The sequence below is a fragment of the Carlito syrichta genome, unplaced genomic scaffold, assembly GCF_000164805.1.
Source record: "Carlito syrichta isolate Samal-C Ts95f unplaced genomic scaffold, Tarsius_syrichta-2.0.1 Scaffold316408, whole genome shotgun sequence".
Classification (NCBI taxonomy): domain Eukaryota; kingdom Metazoa; phylum Chordata; class Mammalia; order Primates; family Tarsiidae; genus Carlito; species Carlito syrichta.
Genome location: NW_007260504.1, coordinates 191,780 through 214,050, shown reverse-complemented (window position 1 = coordinate 214,050; position 22,271 = coordinate 191,780). Strand labels below are relative to the sequence as shown.

At 41.2% G+C, this 22,271-nt stretch overlaps 1 protein-coding gene across 1 annotated transcript in view; it reads right to left on the bottom strand.

The window, feature by feature from the left end:
* Positions 1-22,271, bottom strand: part of COG2 (component of oligomeric golgi complex 2) — a 40,759-nt gene that overhangs the window by 1,760 nt on the left and 16,728 nt on the right. Inside the window, exons 8-16 of the mRNA XM_008074355.1 lie at positions 17,635-17,761; positions 14,408-14,547; positions 8,497-8,558; positions 7,302-7,453; positions 5,269-5,466; positions 4,257-4,329; positions 3,847-3,989; positions 2,442-2,581; positions 798-978 (exon numbers count right to left, since the gene is read on the bottom strand). Of these exons, the coding sequence (XP_008072546.1) occupies positions 798-978; positions 2,442-2,581; positions 3,847-3,989; positions 4,257-4,329; positions 5,269-5,466; positions 7,302-7,453; positions 8,497-8,558; positions 14,408-14,547; positions 17,635-17,761 (1,216 nt within the window). The remainder of the gene's footprint in view (positions 1-797; positions 979-2,441; positions 2,582-3,846; positions 3,990-4,256; positions 4,330-5,268; positions 5,467-7,301; positions 7,454-8,496; positions 8,559-14,407; positions 14,548-17,634; positions 17,762-22,271) is intronic.

Below are 22,271 nucleotides of genomic sequence, written 5' to 3'. Positions count from 1 at the left end.
CACTCCCAGTCTGGGCGACAGTGAGACTCCAACTCAAAAAAAAAAAAAAAAATTCCCGAATGAGCTAGAAAACCAAGTGTCTTCTGACGAAAATTTAACAGTTTCTCTGCCATGGTCTTCCTTGAGGATCTACTACTATATGGGAAACCCCACAGTTTAGAGGTCAGTTTCTGAACATCTAGAAGTTTCATGATACCATGAAGACATCATCTCAGTGAGTGATAAGGCATTAATTACGTTATCCACAGCACCTCCCAAGTGATAATATATCCATTAATGTTCAGTCATGTGTCAGGATTCTAAAATCTGTGTTTCATGAACACCTACAAAACCAGGCAGGGAAGCACAGAAGTTCTCATGTACCACAGGAAGGTAATGCTTTCACAGCTCTTCTACGCCAGGCTGGCAAGTATTTCAAAGACTTGGGTTGGGCACCAAGTACGTACCAGGTGCTCTCCAGACAGCGGACCAAAAGGACCTGCTCTGTCTGTTGGGAGCCCACAAGGCAGCAGGCTCCATGGGCACAAGCCACTGGGGAACCAAGCAGAAGGTAACAGCACCCACGGGCACTCCGCAGGGAATTCTTAACACTCTCTGTTTTCTCTCTCACAACTTGGACGTGCAAATTCTTCACCTTCAGAGTCATTTGGGGCCCCAACTCTTACTCCTAAAACCTGGGAAACTGACTCCCAGCCACTGCAACAGCATCTCTGTGCTCACACAAACCGCCAGATCACTGCTGGACCCTCAGAATTTGGCCCAGACTCACTGGAACGTGCTGGCAGCTGGTGGGTTACCTGCTCTCCTAAGTACTCAACGTCTAAGGCCAACTGCAACCTGATTTTGTCGTCGTCACTCATGCCGCCACTGGGACCCACAGGGTTGGCAGAAGTGGTTTTCCTGGCTTGCTTCAGCCTTTTCAGGCTCTCCTCCATTTTCTTCACAGAGTTCAGCACGTCTGACACAGTTTCGTAGTATCTGGAGCACAAGACACGTTTATTGGTGAAACAGAGATATTTGTAACACCAAATAGAGTGACTGACATTGTGGACCCCAAAAGAAATTTATAAAATAAAAATTCATGCCAACAAAAATTCAGTCATGGTAAATAATAAATGTTTTTCTTAAGATCATAAGATAAACAGGATCTTAAGTCTCTAGTATGGCATTTCCTCAGAGCCTAAAAAACATATGCATAAATTCTGTTTAAAAGTTTAATCCTGAACACTAAAAAAATCACAGGCCAACCCATTTTTCATATATTGAGGGTGAAAATCTTCATCATCCCCAAAGCGAGTCACATATTCATTTGCAATCAGTTTGAGGAACAGTTCATATTTTAAAGTACAAAGGTAGCTGGACACTGTGGCTCACACCTGTAATACCAGCATTTTGGGAGGCTGAGGTGGGAGGATTGCTTGAGCCCAGGAGTTCAAGACCAGCCTGAGCAATACAGCAAGACCTCGTTTCTACAAAAGTCCCCAAAACTAGCTAGGTGTAGTGGCGTACCCTGCAGTCCCGGCTATTTGGAAGGACTGCCTCGGCCTGGGAGGATGAGGCTGTGGTGAGTCATGATCATGCCAAGGTACTCCAGCCCGGGTGACAGGATGAGACTCCGACTCAAAAATAAATACATACAAATAAAGTATAAAAGTATTTCAGAATTTTAAACAAAACTCATTGCCTTCAAAATATTCTCAATATAATTTTCTAATTATTAATGAGCTATATTTCAAACTTTGTATACAAGGTGGTTATTTGATATTTGGAATACTTTTGCCCACAGAAGCAGTATTATTCATCACTGCTGTGTTCTAAATTAACTCACAATGGCTACTTAACTATTAAGTAAATGAAATATTACTGCAAAATTAATAATTGTTAATAATTAAACACAATCACTAATAAAACAATATACTTTTTGATGTAAAGCAATTGCTAGCATTTGAGGAAAAGCAGATTTAATCAGAAATAAAGAGGCACTCAAGGGTTTTAGAAATAAATTATTTGAGAGCTGTAATTACCCTTTAAAATATACATTCTCTCTTCCTTGATTACAAGGGTTTCACCAGTGTCCTTTGATTATCTGGCACGATTAGAGCCATCTGGACTGGCAAAGGCTGAGCAGAGAAAGAACTTCCAAGCAGAGCACGCTTGCACTTGGGAGATGGTGCCTGTGTGAGGAGGCTTTATGGACAGCGAAGGCGGACAGGGCAGGAGACACGGGGCACTGTGGACATGCCATCATGTCTGCCGCCCAAGGGAGGAAGCCAGCCCACAGGGCCATCAGGGCACCACGTGACCATCCTCTGACCTTTCCAGTGACACTGTGTTAGATGTTCTCAATGCCTTGTCTACGTGCAGCCCCATGATGGCCTCATGGATTTCTGTCTGAGCCTCTTCCAGGCAAGGCCCATGTGGTTTGCTTTCAATTCACTTACTTATGAGTGCTCTCAGAAAGAGCTGCTTCCAGCCACTGCTGAATTATTGCTTGTTTGAGCTTGTCCTTGTGTCCACTCTGAAGCTGGTAAAATGGCTTCAGAGCACTGTCCACATAAGAGGAAGCCGTTGTTGGGACCTCCTGGAACAATGTTGGTACGGGTAAAAGGTGCACAGGAAAAAACCAGAAAAGAGACCTCAAGTTCAAAAAGATACTACTAACATTTGAGTTCTGAGACACATACAACTTCCATCCCTCCCCAAAAAGTAACACGATGTCTACAGAAAGCTGCCTGGAGAACTCAAGGGAGCCAAGAGGAACCAGAGATGGCATCTGCAGCCAAGCCGGAGCTGAAAGCTGGTCCAGCCACTCACACAGCTCAGGCACCTAGGGCACTGCTCCCTGCAGTGTCATGCCAATACGAATCACCTGGCAACCTCAGTAAGCAAAGCTCTAATTCTGCCAGGGGGTGCGGAGGGGTGGGTATGGGTTCTAAGACCGTGCCCTTTTAATGAACTCCCACCCACGCTGGCCCATAGACCACATCAGAGAAGCAAAGATCCAGGGTCAGCAATTTAGTTTTCCTTAGCTCTGGTTTCTTTGTCTGTACATAAGAATACTAGCACCCTCTTCACAGGAGGAGTATGAGATTGTATGTAAAGTGTCCAGCATGGTATCTTACCCACAACACAAACTCTCAATAAATGTCACACTATAACAGCCTACTGAATAGAAAGGCAAAGTTAGTAAATTTCTAAAGAAAAATAACGTATTTGGATTCTCTCTCTCTCTCTTTCTCCCTCTCGCCCTCACTTCCAAGTAGGAGCTTCAAGTCAGGCCCTAAAGAGCAAATACTGATATGGTCTTTGCAGACAACCCACACACAGCCTCTGTGTACTTTAAATCATCTTTGGGTTACTCATAACACTAATACAAAGTAAATGCTATGTAAATAGTTATTATACTATATTTTTTAAATCTGTATTTTTTTATTGTTGTACCGCTATTTTTTTTTCCTGAATATTTACTATTTGTGGTTGGTTGAACCTAGGAATGTGGAACCCAGGATAGAGGGGGCCAACTGTACTTCCAATGACAATATGAAACAAGATATGAAGTTTGGAACAGAAAATATGAAGGCAAAGGAGTACAGGGCTTAAAAATATATTGAAATGCTTTCTTTCGAAAAAAGTATCTTTTCTTACGACCAAAAGACTTCAGAACCGTCCACCCTATGAAGCCCAGAGAACCCGACTGCCCCCTGCAGAACCTCCCTCTCTTCACAAGTATGGTTCTCAGAAGGGGATGGATTCGGTCTATCTCAGGCTTCCCTGTGAACCTATCATTCCCTCCCTCTGTCCTTGGATTTCCCCACCTCAAAATTCTTCTCAATGAATGGCGCTGACCTTATTGGTTCTCCGGTACAGCCTGGGAACCTCCAGGGCATTTTTCAGGTAACTGAAGCAAGACTCACTCAAATCTTGGATGATCTTGCTACTCAAGGGAGGCACACAGGCTGACAAGGAACTCTGGGAGTCCTCCATGGCTGCTGTTGTGATATAAAGGCTGGATTTAATCATTCTACTCAGGCCCATATGTAAACTTCATGTAGTATAACAAATTAAATCAAATTAACAGAATTAAGCAATAGATCGTATTTGGAAAAGTTATAATCACAGAACAGAATACAGAAACAACCAAGGATTCACAACTAGAGGAAAAAAATGTTAATGTAAATATATCCTACAGTCTCTGAAATTTTATTTAAAATTATTTCTTATTCAAAGATCTGCTGAATCTAAAGATTCATTTTTACCTGAGATAGAAGAAAAATTCTTAAAGCCAATCATTTCAAGTTTTGGCTTGATTGTTTCCAAGAGTTCTGGAAGCTGAAATAAATATGCACTTTATACAGTCAGTTATTTTTTATAAACCAAAGAGACAATTCTATTTGCACCTACAAACTCTAGAATAATGCTGTGTGAATAATGAATGGTGAAACTAAAATCAAGACTTCCAGTCATTTTCATCACAGGAAAGCAGCAGTCTTAACGCTTTGACTATAAAGGATTTCAGCCACATGGAAAACCACATGGTTTAATGGCTACTAACAGGCACAAAGAATAAGCAAAAACATTCCTATCCTGTGGCTCTCCGTAAGACAAAAAGTAGCCCCCAGTTAAAACCAAATTATTGCTCAAAACATACAACTGTTTGTATTCAAAACAGTAGTTATTCAAGCACCACAAAATATTTAAACTAGAAGAAAGCAGGGTTGTGTACCAGAAGAATTAACCACTAAATTCACCCCACAAAGTTCTCCTAATGTTAAAAGCAAAAATATATGGGACTTATGCAGAGAAAACTGAGGAAGATGCTTTAATACTTTAGTACTTTCAAAGCACAGCTGAAGATAAAATATTAACAGAAAATGTTTGGGTAAATTTAAAATAACTGAAATCCAGCCCCTTAAGAGCATGCCTGAGCAGAGTAAGTTGACCTTATTTGTTAAAGAAAGAGTAGAGCATGGCTTTGCTCCGAGAGTGCTCCCATCACCACGGGAGAGAAAGCAGGCTTGAGGGGACCACAGCGCTCAAGCGTGCTCACGAGCAAGAGGCAGAAGAGCACCTTCTCAGAAACCGTATGTGGAGGTGATCTGTCAGGGACAGCTGGAGAAGCACCTAGACCAGCAGATGAACAAGACACTCTCTCCTGGGGTAGCCCTAGGGCCCGCAATGCTAAGGCCAAAGGGTGTCTGCCTTTTGCAGGCTACCTCCCGTGGAAACATGAAACTAAGTGCCTAGAGCTCCTCTGGGTCACAGGCTTACCTGCTCCTGAAGCCTGTCCAGGTCTGCAACCGCATGCACCAGCTGAGTGCTGGAAATGGAAGCCACAGGCTTCGCTTCTGAAAGACCACTTCCCTGGTCGTCAGGGTTTCCTTGGGTAACAGAAGGTTCTTTGCTCCCAGTTACCAAAGGTTTTTTGATCTCCTTGGCACTTTCATTAGAAATGGGCCTGAGTGAAAGCTGAGAAAAGATTTCCCTAATAAATACTTTCACATTAGCAAGATACACGAGCGTTTACATATACTGTGTGCATCAACAACTCACCATAAAATGCCAGCTGTCTACAAAGTATTCAGTAAAACTTGACTCATAAAAGTACACCAGGAAGGTGTGAAGACAGAAATAAGGAGAGACTATAACCAGCCTCAGGTACATTTAGCCTTCTTGAATTCATGTCTAATTTCTGGTGATAAAAACTGGCAAGCAAAAAATAAATAATAATTAAGTCCCTAAACCACAATAAAATTAATTTCTGGAATATCACACGTTTAAAAAATCATTTAACTATGTTAGGTAAATAACACACCAAATTTGCTTAATAAATTTATAATTATAATTAATTAGGGTTAAAAAATGAAAATCTAAACCTCATTTAGATTTCAAAGAATAATAATACAAACAACATACTATATTGTTTATATGGGCAAAACCAGAGAAGCCCACAAGCATCCAGAAAAGAACGGGACAATGAAGGCAAAGTGATTCACTAGAGATAACGTGACAGGAATTGCTGGGTAGCAAGACAGCCTGACTTGGCAGGCACAGGCCTATCTGAAGAAGTGGACTTAGCCCACTCTGTCCTGGGAATCACACAGCGGACTTCAGAAATGGCTGATGGATCAGGGTACTCTACCAAGACCCTTCTGAGCAAAGAGAGGGTAGAAGAGAAAGAGAAACTAACTTCCACTGAAATCCTAGTATCTGCCAGGTATGTTGGTCCACCCATAAATCCTTACCACAGTCATGTACAGAAGACGTTTTCTCATTTTCTAGATAAAGAATCTGAGACTCACTATAATACTGAGTGATCTTTCACAGAAACAAAGAACTAAGTATCACATGTTCTTACTCATCAGCGGACCTTGAACAACAATCGTATTATTGTAAGAAAGGGATTGGCAGTAGCAGGAAACTACAGGGGTGCAGGAGGCAGTACTGACAGTCGTGGGAATCTGCTTGGGGAAGGGAGGAGGGGGCACACCTCATCAACAAGGGCACCTGCACAATGAACATTGGTATTGCGAACCCTGAATTGTACCCCACACCTTTAAAATAAAAATAATTTTAAAATTTAAAAAAATAAAATTGTCAGGATAAATAACATTTTGTAAAAAAGAATGAAAGCAGCAAACAAAAAAAGAATCTGAGACTCAGAGAGCTTAACTTCTCCAGTTCTCAGAGTTGAAGAGGAAGAGCTGCGGCTCGATTCTGTCCGACCCCAAAGCCACACTGCAAGAGAATGACCGGGCGCCTCTCCTATTCCCGATAACCAAGGTTTCACTCCTTCCAGCCTGTGCTGCCTTCATGTTGTATGTTGTCTCCTTTTTTTAAGAACGCATTTCTCTTTCACACTCCTCACACTGTGATGGCTAGTTTACTTGAGTGTCTGTCACGCAGACTGTCCCCAGAGGCAAGGCAGTGCTAGAGACAGTAGCCCCAGCAGGGCTGGTGTTCAGTGCTCAACTGCACCAATGCTCCTATGAATCAAGAATTTCTGGCTTTATGGACAAGATTAATCAAGAGTCAGGGGCATGTGGATATTCAGTATATCTGATCATCTGAAGAAGCAAACAGTAGAATACTCTAAAAAGGAAAGATTAATTTTACTACCTTTTAATTTCAATGATCATAAAGCTTTTCACTATTTTGTAAAAAAGTGTGGTTGAGTTGCTGATAGGTGATCTGAGAGATGTCTCCAAGTGCAAAGGGTTAAAAACTCTCATTTGAGTACTTGGTTAATGTATCTTAAATTCTATCAGTATTGATTATTGCTGGGCTACACTGCCAGCCCCTACCTCATGGACAAACACAGAGTATCGAGCCAAAACTTGCAGAGTGAGTCTCCACAGACGGTGCACCAGCAACGGCAGAAACATCTCATCTGACCAACACCTCTGAAGGCTGCTCCATGTTCTATGAGAAGCCAGAAGGCAATATGGACTTTCAGCTGGAGAAAAAAAACAAGTTTTTAAGGAACTTCAATTATGGGCTACAATCTAAGGTTAGATGTTCAATTTCCAAAGCTGCTAGTGGAGGCACAACATGGTCACAATCCATGTTCCCTACAATATCCACCATGCCAAGCCTTTTCTGACTTTACACGATACCACCTTCCAGGCACGAGGACAAATGTCAAGCATACACAGCATTCAGAAACAGCTTTTTCGTAGGAGTTTTATATCAAATCAACAAACACGAGCTGCAGTGGTAGTCACCCGCGAGGGCTTATTTATAGTTTAGGTTTCAAATTTTTCCTATTTCATTTGTCTACTTTTGTCTTCTTCTACCTCAATATAATTATACACAGGGAGTCAATTATATAAAACTATTTTTGGCAAAGACAGATGAAAACTAACTCTGAAGTTAAAGTTGGTTTAGACTGACAGTGGACTTAGCTGCTTAAGAAAGCAGAAATTTCAGTCAAGGAACCTAGAAACTATGTGGCGATGGAAACAGCCACACAGTACTTCAGTGGTCACTAGAAACGAACACATCACGACACGAAATCAGTGAGCCTACCAGGGTATGCAAACGTGAGGTCCCAGGGGCCTCGGGCCCGGGTGCATGCTCCAGCCGTGAGTCACTCTCAGTGAGAGGCATGAGCAGCCTGGCCCTTTAGCATGCAGACCAGTCCTAAGCCTGGGAGGAAGGCATTGATCAAAGCCGGTTTGCAATAAAAAAACAGCTGATCACTTAAGCACACCAAGGGCTACATCCCCTTGATACTCCCTTTGCAGGAAGGAAAGTAAGGTCTATTTCCTATATTCTTAAAGCATCCTAAGCATCATCTCTACAAAGCAGTAAGCTCTACAAGTCACAAATATTTGTTTTTGCTTTTAACCTTATAAAAAAAGAAGTGGCTTTGGATCCAACTTACTGTATGACAGAAAGAGGTGAAAGTAGACTTGGGGTATTAAGATCTAGATGATATGGTGGGCTCAGTTAACTCATTTAGTGACCTTGTGTCATTTATCACTTTAAGGAAGTTACCTGGGGCATCTTCCAGGACATCTATAAGGGCTGCTTCTAGGGATCCCGCTATTTCTCTAAATCTGAGATAAAAAACAAGAACAAATTAGTGTTTACACACGATCTGCCAGGTGCTTTTCTCCATCCATTCTTCCTTCTTCCTAAGTAACAGGAACTTCCTCCACACTCACTGATAAGTCCAGCTCTGGAATGCCTATTCCCCAGACTTTTTTTTTTAACTGAATAAGAAATCATGACTAAGCCACTGTTACATAAGGGTTCTCTGTTATTTGCAGCTGGTCTGAATCATAACTAACCCCATGTTTCTCAAATTAAACAAAATGCCAGCTAAGTGTCCATCAAGTTGTTCCTCATGAATGCCACCTGGATACAAACATCAACTCACTTCAAGGCTGTAAGCTCTGGTTTCTCCTGTCTGTATAACACTATCACTGAAAGTGGTTGGTGAGCTAGAATGTGGCACTCTATGCTTGACTAGTGTCCACTGACCCTCCCTCTGCTTTCATGGGGCCACCCTTTGGTCACTGCCACTCAACATCTGCACCACCACTTCCTAGATGTGTTCTTTCCCCCCTAATGACTAACGGCTGGCCCACTTGGCACCCCAGATCATCTTTCACAGACTTTTTTTTTGAGTTGGAGTCTCACTGTTGTCCAGATTGGAGTGCAGTGGCCGCTCCCGGCCACCGTAGCCTCGACCTGCTGGGCTCCGGCGATCCTTCCGCCTCAGCCTTCCAAGGAGCTGGAACTACAGGCGCGCGCTACCTCGCTCAGCTGATTTTTTGATTTACTGTAGAGATGAGGTCTCGCCAAGTTGCCCAGGCGGGTCATGAACCGCGGGCTCAGGCAATCCACTCACCTCAGCCTCCCAAAGACGCGGGATTACAGGCTGAGCCACCGAGCCCGGCCAGACTTCTTTTCTAATAACAGATACAGACATGGGTTTTTTGACTTTGTGAAATGTAACTTGTATATATTTTAACTAGCTGCTTGCTTGGCATCCAGTTTCTCACTATTAATGCTTCCATTCTCATGACTCTCTGTACCGGCACTCTTATCACCTGCTAGTTCCCTTGCTAACAATAACTTCTGATGCATGCTTTTGATCACCTTATCCAGCTTGGTGATCTTGGTTTTGGGATAGTACACACACTCTTTTCAAAGCAGTTCAGAGACTGTGCTGAGGCAACTGTCTGGAGAGTAAAAGAAACAGCACTCCAGACACCTAGCAGCAGCCCCCTGCACAGCATGGAGTACAAAGATGCAAAGGCTGATGCTACCCTGGGCCATCATAGCTGGATGATTTCTGGTAGCTGTTCTGCTCCACAGGAGCAAAGGGACTCTCCAGTTGCCTAGTGAGACTTACCAAAGGCTAGTCTTCCCAAGCTGCAGTAGAGGCCCAGAACAAGTGACAGAAGAGCAGGACACGAGAACACTGGAGATGAGCCCAGGAACAGAAGCAGGAGGAAGCAGTGACACTGAGCACAATGCCGGGAGCAGAGAAGGAACTGCCATGCGGCTGGGAGAGAAGTCAGCACCTAGGGCCCAACTTCAGACACCCAGCTCCACCTTTTCCCCAAATCTATACAAAACAGACCAAGGTGGGAAGACTGCTTGAGCCCAGGAGTTCAAGACCAGCCTGGGCAACATAGCAAGACCTCAGTTCCACAAAAATAAGAGAAGTAGCCTGGGATGATGGTGCATGCCTGTAGTCCCAGTTACTCAGGAAGCTGAGGCAGAAGGATCTCCTGAGCCCGTAAGGTCAAGGCTGTGATGAGGTGTGATCGTGCCACTGCACTCCAGTCTGGGTGACAGAGTGAGACCTCAACTCCAAAAAAAAAAAAGATCTACATCTGTATCTACCTGTAGTCAGCCCCAACACAGAAAAGGCCTGGGAGCCAGCACAGCACTGTTTCTATCAGGGAAGAACTGGAAGCAACCTACATGGCTAGAAGGAAGGAAACTTGTGGTACATTCAATGGACCAGGATGTAGTATTCAAGCAGAAAGCCTGATGCCGTAAGTGAGGAGGAAAAACAGGCATAATGTAGTACTAGGCCAAGAAACGAGATACAAAGATGCGTGTCTGTTTATGGCAATGCCGGAAGACACGCCAACGAAAAGGCGCGCGGAACAAACACAGCAGAGCCTTGCTGTGTGCGCACTTCGCCCAGATGTCCCGCCCAGCAGTGAGCCGGCACAAGGACACTTGACGTCCAAGCCGCCGACGTCACTTGGCGAGCACAGGGCCAGCCCCTCACATGGCTTCGCTTCCAGGAGTGAAGTCGCAGGTCCTACTTCTGCCTGGGAAACGGCAGCGCGTGAAGGAAGGTACTTTGTGGGACTGGAGAAGCCCTGCTGTGGTTTTCACACACATGCAGGACGTCATTCTGCTCAACAGGGTACTTGCAAGAAAGGCCACCCCAAATACATACGCTTCTAAATTCTTCTACTTGGGCTTGGGAAAGGTCTCCGGACATATTCTTCCATGAACATCACAGGTCCAAGTAAGATAAAAGTATAAGTACTTACATAAAAACAATGGCAATACAACAGTGATGAGTGTTGTTTTTTCTCTGCTCTGAAGTGCGAGAAACACTGCGAGGCACGTCTGCACATTTGAGGAGGGCAGTGGGAAAGGAAAGCAAAGAGCTGCCTGCCCCCTAACACCACGCAGATGCCACATCACAAGGAAGAACTCTATCATGTCCAGCATTTGCTGGCTACAATACCACAGTACGTGTGTGTGAATGTTCCTGAAGCGAACACAGAAAGATTTCAATGAAAAAAAAAACACAACAAACTAAAACTTACCCTTTGGCATTTAAAGGACTAACACTGACTGTAGTTCCCAGGGAACGATTTATTCACTATATGAGGGGAGACCCAAAAACCCTGGAATTTATCTATAAAATATTGTGTGTGTATTCTTACATGTTTAAAGTCACCTTCAAAGTACTTCAAAGTACTCTCCGTTTGATGCAATAGACCTACTGAGATGCTTTTTCCACTGCTCAAAACAGTTTTTGAACATGTCAATTTTGATGCCTTTTCTCATCCAGGGAAACAAAAAAAAGTGAAAGTTGCTTAGGGCAAGATTGGGTGCAGGGAGACACACAAGGGGTGTGTGTGTGTGTGTGTGTGTGTGTGTGTGTGTGTGTGTGTGTGTGTGTGTGTGAGAGATGCTGTTTTTGGTCAAAAACTCTTGAACACTCAACATGGCGTGGACAGGTGTACTTATAAATCACCCATCAAGAAATGGGCAAACGTGTTGAAAGACTCTCCAAAAAAAATCCACCGAAGCTGAATGCAGCCTCTTACAACAACTGGCTGGTACACTGATGCTGATGGGTTCCTAGAATATTGACCTACCATGGGAAACCGACACTACAAGGGGCCTGCCCTCTAAAAAGATACTTCTGGGTTTTTAGGGGTTTCCCCTCATAATCTGAGGCTGTCTTGGTCACATTTGTATCTATTTTTTTCCTATGAGAAACAAAGTCCTCTACCTACTTTCCAATACGCCTGTAAGAGCAATGAAATGTAAACACATGGAGTCTCATGAACAGTGAAGGAATATAGATGTGTTCACAAGAATGGTGGTCACAGCTGAAATAGGAGTTCTTTTTTCTGACAATGATTGGGCACAGAATCAGACCAAAGAGCAGAAATCTGTTGCTGAGAGTACAACACTAATAGTTCTTAGAAAAATGTGAAAACATCACCACTCTGCTGTCTTTAGGTTTACTTCAGATGATCCTGAAGTGAATCTGATGACAATGCAACTCTGAACCTAACTTTGTTTGCAGAACTTTTTGTCATCTCTCAGAGTAAACAACCCAACAACTGATGAAAATCAACAGAAAAGTTCTACAAAGTCTTATATTTATTTTTTTAGATGGAAAAACAAATGTACTAAAAACAAGTTCCACACTTCATAACTCAAACATAATTTTTAATAAGACTTGAAGATGAATCAAACAATTTACAAAAATGTGTTAAAATGAATAATAAATTTTTTCTGAATTGGAGTCTCACTCCATTGCCCAGGCTGGGGGGCAGTGGCACACTCACAGTCACCCCAGTGTTGTCCCGCTGGGCTCAGATGATCCTTTTGCCTCAGACTTCTAAGTAGCTGGAACTACAGGTGTGTGCAACCACACCTGGTTAATTTTTTTTTTTTAATTTATTGTAAAGATGAGGTCTTACCAAGTTCCCCAAGCTGTTCTCAAACCCATGGGCTCAGGCAATCCCCTCACCTTGGCCTCCCAAAGAGCTGGGATTACAGGCTTGAGCCACCATGCAGGCCAATAATAAATTTTAAACACACCAATTTAAAAGAAAAGCTAACTAACCCCTCTGAATCCTTAAGGCTAAAATCTAGTGAAGGTTAAAAAAAAAAAAAAAAAAAAAGTATGTCAGGGGACTGGCTGAGCTGCACCACAGTTGAAGGCCCAGTTACCGTCCGGAGGGAAACTGGAATGAGAGCAGATGCAGGAGACAGCAAGGGGACTCCAGGGGATGCAGCAGCAGGAGTGAGGTGACTGGGCGTGGGTCACAGGGTCCGAGGAAAAGGACCAGGAGACGGGAGTCTGGAGGCAGGGGCGTATGTCTGTGATGTGACAGCCTGAGGTAACCAAAGCAATCTGGTGCCAAAGTTGGAATACACACACAAACACACACACGGTGGGGGTGGGGTGGGGATTCAAATATTACTTCTCTATAGCAGTCTTATTCACTACTTTAAATCTTGCTCATGAATCAAAAAGGCTTCCTTCCCGGGCTCGATCCTGACTGTCATTAACAACCATCTCCAAAGCAGCCCATGAACATCTTAGATGAATAAATCTTACTGGTAATTTCCTACTGAAAGACAAACCACACAATGATGTGACCTTGGAAAATGAAACATAAAACACAGTATTATATGTGAAAGGGCACCCTACTACTTCATTCTGAGAACTGTGATTTCATTATCAAAAGATGATTGCATACATTTCCAATCATCTCAAGCAATTATCATTAAGGTACCTAATTCTTGATATATTTCCCTTTCTGTAATTATTCCTCAGACCTCTGGGGAAAGGACTGCATTGTAATTAATAAAAGCATCCAGCAACTTAAACAGAAAAGCCTGTGATTCTTCAAAGAGCATTTTAATAAAAATGCTCTATTTAATACCATTCTATGGGAGAACTTACCATGAACTCATTCAAGAGAATCTGCAAAAATGGCTATTATCATCTATTTTTCTAGTGCAACACATGTTGTTAAGGGTTTATCCTAAATTTCCCCAAGTATTTTATAGAATTGCTTATGGACATAGGTGATATCATCATGAAAGCTGGAAGAAAAATGTCACCATTTTCCAGAACAGAGAGTACAGATGTCACAAAGCTTGTATGGGGAGCAGAAATAATACCTAGGATTCTCATAAACTGATAGATGGAACCAGCTCTGAAGAAAACATAAAGCTATACTTCTCTCCAGTCTCACTGGGGAAAAGTATTACAGACAAGGAAAAACAACAGATGTGGGATAGGCCCATTCTTCGAGGCAGATAATGAAACAGGGAGAATTGAAAAAAGAGTTGCTATATAACTCCTACTCTCTCTCTCTTCACAACAAATGAGGACACAGTGTGTGGGAACGAGGCTGGGCTTGGAGTCAGCTCATTCCAAGGCTAGTGTTCTGAGCCCTCCAATGACGAAAAAATAAAACTTGTATTTGGTCATGCAAGTCAGGTCTTAGCAACCACACTACTTCCTGTGCATTTCTACTTTTGATTTTGTCTCCTAAAGGAGAATATAATGATCACAGAGAAAGAGACAGCTATTAATTGGAAGCAAAGTCCTTAACTGATATTCAAATGGTTGTAAAGGGGTGGAGGTGAGAATGGATATATTACTAACCTTATTTGAAAATAAACAGGTAAATTCCATTTATTATTGAAGCTATGATAGGCAGGATGTGCTCTTAATCTTTTTACACTGGCCTGTGATCCACATTGCCGTTCAAATCTTCTTACAAAATCCATACTTATGGTATATTTCTAAAATAAAAACAAAAGGGGTGGAATTTTCATTACCAGCAAACTAACTAGCATTGGGAACAAATACTGAAAACTGTAATCAAGATAAAGAAGGTCAACACAGAATTGCAGTTTCTAGAGTTAACAGAGACCTTAATCTTCCCTCGATCGTACCCATTTAAAGAAGAGGTACTGTGACACGCTCAAGGTCTTACATGGTAAAGCCCATCCAAAACCAGGGCATTTAAGTCCTGTGCTCTTTAAATAACAGCACTCACATTCATCACTCCTCTCCAGAAGAAGGAGAGGGAAGAGAAGGAAAAAAATTTAACAATGGAAAGAGTGAGCGAGAGGAAGAATCAAGCCATGTGAGTAATCACATTGTTTTTAGAGAAGAGACAGCATGAAAATTGATGGGGGATCTACCAACACCATCAGAAGCAAGCACTTCCTTAGTGTGTACCCAACATATCCCAAGTATAGCAAAAAGAAGTTCACACTAGACACATCACAGCGGAATTAGCACCCCAAAATCACAGAGAAGATCTTAAGAGCAGACAAAGAGGCATTAGCTACCAAGGAACAACAGTTAGATTAGTAGCTAATTTCAAAGGAAGTCACGATGCTCAAAGTGCTAAGAATTCTGTATCCAGGAAAGCTACCTTTCAAGGATAAAAGCAATGCAGTCATTTTTCAAACAAGCACAAGCCAAGAGTTTATTATTTTTTAAAAATGAAGCTTATTATCAACAGAGCTTTGCTAAAAAGTCTTCTAAGAGACAGATTCCAGGAAGAAAGAAAACAACCTAAAAAGGATGGGCTGATATCCAAGTAGGAACAGTAAGCAACAGAAATGATAAATGTGTATGGCAATTCTCAGAGATGATGACTATATAAAACAGTAAAAAATAATGTCTAATTTTTAGGATAAAAATCAAAACAGAAATAAGAGCCTAAAAAAATATATACAGGAAGGGATGACTGACACGAAGTGTTCTAAGTGCCTTGTACTGTCCAGGAGGAGGCTAAACAAGTGTTGGCGGGGCCACAGATAAGTGGAAATATTGCTGATGGGGTGCAAAATGGTGCAGTCGCTTTGGAAAGCAAGTGGGTGTTTCCTCAGAAAGTTAAAGCATTTTCATATGATCAAGCAACTGCACTCCTAAGTATATATCCAAGAGAACAGATGTCCAAACAAAACTTTATCCATTAACGGCGACAACACCATTTTATAATATTCACATCGTGGAAACAAAACCGAAACATCCATGAGCTGACGAATGGATACACAAGATGGGTGCACCCAAATAATGGAAGAATATTTGGCCACGAAAAAGGTGCAACACGGATGAATCTCGAAAACATTATGCTCAGTGAAAGAAGTCAGTCACAAAAAGTCACATATTACACAACTCCATTTGTAAAGATATCCAGAATAAGTAAACTCATAGGGACAAAATCATATTTTTTTGTTTCTGTTTTGTGAATCAGAATCTTACTCTGTTGCCCAGGCTAGAACGCAGTGGCATGCTCACAACCACCGCAGCCTTGACCTACTGGGCTCGGGCCATCCTTCTGCCTCAGCCTTACAAGTAAATGGAACTACAGGCGTACGCCACCATGGCTGGCTAACTTTCATTTATTGCAGAGATGAGGTCTCACCAAATAGCCCAGGCTGGTCTCAAAACCCTGGGCTCAGGCAATCCTCTTGCCTCTGCCTCCCAAAATGATGGGATTTTTGGCCTGTCCAAAAATCGTTTTTGGTTACCAGAAGCTGGGGCCAGAAAAGAATGGGGGGTGACTGCTTGATTAACATGGGACACATCTGGAGGGTGATGAAAACGTTCTGGAACAAGACAGTGGTGAGGGCTGAGCAGGCTTATTCAACATATTTAAATGTATTTTTAAAGCCCCACTGAATTGAACAATTTAAAACGGTGACGTTTATCACATGTGAACTATATTTCAATGAAAAACAGGCAAAAAAAAGAACACCTACTAGTCACTGAGGTTACTTAGTATATACAGACATAAGGGTATAACTTCCAAATTAGTAGAGGAAAACGAATAAAGGAGAAAAACAAATTCCCAAAAGTCGAAAATGCAAAGAAGGTGGAGAAGGAGGGGAGGAAAAAAGTCAAGAAAGAGGAAATGAGCGAAAAACAGAGACGAAAAGGAAGTACAAAGCAAGACGCAGCTACACCAGCAATTTCAGTCTCTGGACATCAATGAACTACCTGCCCAAGAGAGTCAGCCTGTCTTATTGAATAAGAAAACTAAAACCCAAACACCCAAATCCAGAGGAGGAGAAGGAAGAAAGACCCCACGAGGTTGAGCAACATGGTGAGCAGGAGAGCTGGGATGAAAGTTCGGGCCATGTGCCTCTATCCTTAGCCAAGACACTATGGACGATCTTCCAAACCATACAGTGGGAGTCAAACCTAGGAATTTATCTTTGGCATCTTCGCCATGAATCTTTACAATGATACCATGATTTAAATATACATTAGGGCTTCCGAGTTTTTAAGATTATAAAGACTATTTATACAGTACATTTTAAAATCCAATCAATACTTGTTTTCCTTCCAAATTATACAGTAAAGCTGGACAAATTTAATTTTTCATGAACTGTGAAAAACTGTCTTTTAATGGTCTTTAGGACATTTCCAAGAAAGTTAGAAAATAATATATATATAAAGACCTGCAAACATCTTTTGTAGCTAAGTTGCCATATTAAATTGGGACTTTGTTTATGCTTGATTTATGGCCAAGGATGTGGTCGATCTTAGAGTATGATCCATGTGGTGATGAGCAGAAGTTAGAAAATAATATATCTATATATTATATAGAAAATTATATATATATATAAACAATTGTATCTACACAGAATTATGTATTTCATTATAAAATGAAAATGGTCTTATTCCTAAAAGCATTGCAGTTCATAACTTGGGTAAAACAATGTGGTACCTTAAGGTAAATGTTCACTTAGCAATTCAAATTTTTATTTTTAATAAACTACAGAACCAAGACTGTACAGAAGAGAACAAGATTTTTCTAAAGCCTCAGATTAACATCTTTGAGACTCAAGATGATGAGAGAAAGTTACCTTGTGGAAGGCATCAGGGTTCCCAGGATTAAAAAGGGAAGGCAACTTTTCTTCTAATCCTTGTACTATTTCTGGCCAAACAGAATTCACCAAAAAGTCATATCCAGGAACAGTATTGCCTTTTTCACTGTAAGACAGGAGTAAAATTTCAGTAAAATAGACCACAATCTTCTATTTACAAAGAGCAAATTTCCACTGTGTTGCTTCTACTAAAAGGTTCTCAGTCCAAAACTTATTTCAACATTTAAAAAAAAACTGCATTTGTTAGTTTGTTTCTTGACTCAAATTTCTATTTCACTCCTTGATCTCAGTCTCACCCTGAACCTCACAAATCTCCAGATTCCTATCCCTGGGGTCAAGAATAAGGCAAAACTACTACATAAAACTGTCTTGGCCCAATTTTCCCTCTAAAATAGGCTACCACCTTTATACTCTTAAGGTACAGTAGTCTAATGCCACAAGAAAAGTAATCTTCAGATTCAACCTGAGCACGTCAAACCCTACAGCACTGTACACTATGCTAATCTATCTATTACCCACAGCTTTGTGCTTATTAAGCTATCTGTGAGATTACCTAGGGTTCTAAAATCTATGACTATTTCATTACGTAAAATCTTGGTCACAAATCTTGATATTAAAAACCTATAACAGATTAGTGTTTTTTTATTTTTTTTTAAATGTGTGCCAGTTTTTACTTTGGATTCCTAATTCACAGGCTTAAAGGACGGGCAGCATTGAGATAAAAGCACGAACTTGGGAGCCAGTCAGTGTACCTGAGTTCACATCTTGGCACTTGGGTAAATCATTTAGTGTCTCTGTACTTCATCTTTAGCATGGGGATGACAATACCAATCCCACAGAGTCATTACAAGAATCAATGCTTGTAAAGCATTTAGGAGAGTGCCTAGCATATAGTATAAGTCCTATGTTAGTAATGAGTACATAAGTAAGTAAATAAGGGAGAATCCTGAAGTTTCTCATCAACTTAAAGATCTGCAAACATCTTCTAGGTAAACACCATTTTACTGACCTGCCACTTTGACTACTGCGTTCTGAGCATTATGCTATTTTAAGGTAATTTTTCTAATGATAAATAATTTACTACATAGTCTTACTTTAGCAAAACTGGAAGTTTTGTAGCTAAGTTGCCATATTAAATTGGAACTTTGTTTATGCTTGATTTATGGCCAAGGATGTGGTCGATCTTAAAATATGATCCATGTGGTGATGAGTAGAATGTATATTCCATGGTTGTTGGGTGAGTTCTGAAGGCATCAATTAAGTCCATTTGGTCAAACATCACACTAAGGTTCCAGATTTCCTTGTTGATTTTATGTCTTCATGATCCATCTAGGGTTGTGAGTGGGGTGTTTAAGTCCCCAGTTATGATAGCATTAGAGTCCTTTTTTTTTTTTAAGTTTACCTAGAAGCTGCTTTATGAAAGTTGGTGCTCCTATGTTGGGTGCATATATGTTTAGGATGGATATTTTTGTTGACAGACTGAACCTTTTACCATTATGTAGTGGCCTTCTGTATCTTTTTAAATTTTTGACGGCTTAAAGGGTATTTTGTTATTTTGTCTGATATTAAGATTGCAACTCCTGCTTTCTTTTGTGTTCTGTTTGCCTGAAATTTTCCCATTCTCTTACTTTGACTCTGTGAGTGTTCTTTCTAGTGAGATAAGTCTCTTGGAGGCAATATATTGTTGTCTCATGCTATTTTATCCATTTTGCCATTAAGTACATCAACAGCTATAAAAACAAAAACCATATGATTGTATCATTAGATGCAGAAAAAGACTTTGATAAAATCCAGCACCCTTCTTGATAAAAACCCTTGAACATCTAGGCATAGAACATACCTCAAAATAGTAGGAGCCATCTATGAGAAACCCACAGCCAGCATACTGCTAAACAATCAGAAATTGGAACAATTTCCCCTGAAAACCTGAACAAGACAAGGTTGCCCACTCTCACCCCTCCTCTTTTCAACATAGCTTTTGGAAGTCCTAGCTAGATCAATCAGACAAGAGAAGGAGATTGGGGGTATCCAAATAGGAAAAGAGGAAGCCGAGTTATCCCTCTTCACAGGTGACATGATTCCATACCTCGAAAACCCAAGAGAATCTGTCAAAAACTTCCTTGCACTGATAAAGGACTTTGGCAAAGTCTTAGGGTATAAAATAAATGTGCAAAAGACAGTTGCATTTCTATACACCAACAATAAACAAATAGAAACCTAAATAAAAAGAAAAATTCCATTCACAATAGCCACAAAAAAATGAAATACCTTGGCATCTTCCTAACCAGAGATGTGAAAGACCTTTTCAATGAAAACTACAAAACACTGCTAAAAGAAATCAAAGATGACACAAACAAGTGGAAAAATATTCCATGCTCATGGATTGGAAGAATCAACATTGTTAAGATGTCCATCCTACCCAAGGCAATCTACAGATTTAACGCAATACCCATAAATTACCAGTAGCATTCTTCTCAGACATGGATATGACAATACAGAAATTCATATGGAAACATAAATGACCAAGAATAGCCACAACAATCTTTAGCAAAAGGAACAAAGTGAGAGGTATCACACTTCCAGACTTTAAACTTTACTGTAAGGTTACAATAATCAAAACAGCTTGGTATTGGTACAAGAATAGGCATATGGACAAATGGAATAGGAAAGAGATTCCAAAAGCAAAACCTCAATTTCTCAACCAGCTCATCTTCAACAAAGCCTCCACCAACAGCCACTGGGGAGAGGAGAACCTATTCAGTAAATGGTGCTGGGAAAACTGGCTTACTACATGCAGAAGATTAAAACAGGACACCTACCTATCACCATACACAAAAATCAACTCTAAATGGATCAAAGACCTAAATCTCAAACTATAAGAACCTTAGAAAACACAGGAGACACCATTATGGAAACTGGAACTGGCAACCAATTCCTGATCAAAACCCCAAGTGCCCATGCCATAAGAGCTAAGATAGATAAATGGGACCTCATCCAACTGACAAGCTTCTGCAAAGCCAAAGAAACCATCAAGAGAGCGGGTAGACAGCCCACAGACTGGGAAAAAATGGTTGCCAACTGTATGTCTAACAAAGGCCTAACATCTAGGATCTACAAGAAATTCAAATGTGCCTAAAGGAAAAAAACAAACAGCCCCATTACAAAGTGGGCAAAAGAAATGAATAGACACTTTTCAAAAGAAGACATACAAGCAGCCAACAGATACATGAAAAAATGCTCAGCCTCACTAGTCATCAAAGAAATGCAAATTAAAACTACCCTGAGATAACCACCTAACTCCAGTCAGGATGGCCATCATCAATAACTTAAAAAAACAACAGATGCTGGAGAGGATGCAGGGAAAGGGAACACTTCTGCACTGTTGGTGGGAGTGTAAATTAATAAAACCTCTGTGGAAAACAGTTTGGCGATTCCTAAAAGATCTGAAAGTTGACCTTCCATATGACCCCACAATCCCCCTACTGGGAATGTACTGGGAGGAACTCAAATCACTCTCTGAAAAAGATACCTGCACACGCATGTTTATTGAAGCATTGTCCACAATAGCAAAAGCACAGAACCAACCGTGCTGCCCATCAAAAGAGGACTGGGTAAGAAAAATGTGATACATGATGAAATATCATGCAGCCATAAAGAGGACAAAATTATAAACTTCACAGTAACTTGGATGGACTTAAGAGTCTATATTACTAAGTGATCTATCACAGAAACAAAGAATGGAGTACCACGTATTCTCACTCATAAGTGGACTTTGAACAATTATCGTAACACTATAAGGACTGGCAGTAGCAGGAAACTGTTGGGGGTGGGGGCATACCTCATTAACAAGGGTACCTGCAGAACCTGCATAATGAACATTTGTAGACCTAACCCTGGATTGTACATCACATCTTTAAAGTAAAAAATTTAAAAATAAATAAACTGGGACTTAACATTCTGGTAAGTACTAAAATACACAGAAGAAAGCTTTCATAATTTTCCTGCTCAGCAAAATTATCAAGACAGGTAGGTTACCATGGAGCTTTGCTTCACTGTCCAGGAAGAGCTACCAGATACTCTTACGGTTTTGCCTACATGTGATAAGAGAGGCCTGGTGGGTGGAGGAGGGCAGGCCAAGGGCAAGAACGTGCCTGCTTCCCACACACCCAGCTCCACACAGATCACGCATTTCCCATCACAGTAACAGCCAGCTGGTAAGGTATATCGGAAAAGAACAATGTTGAGGATTTCAAACTACAGATACACATAGTATAATCAATATTAAACAACAATATTTCCTCATTTCCAAAGTCAACGTCTAATTAAAGCCCCAAGATTAACAGCTGACACAGATGGTTGGTTAGAAAAGCCAATCTGTATTTTTTGGAGGCTGAGTCATGAAAGAATGTTGCTAGTGTGCCAGCGACAAAGGTCAGGAAGGACATGTGACAAAAGGAAGGAATGGGTAAGGGAAGCACCAAGCCTCTGGATGCCAAATGTCAGGGGCTGAGCCAGGGCAGGTAAGGGACATGCAGAACCTGCAGCAGCAGCACAACGGGGTGGAAGAAGGCGAAGATGACCTGGCAGGGGGCAACATCGATCCCTTGCATCTCTGT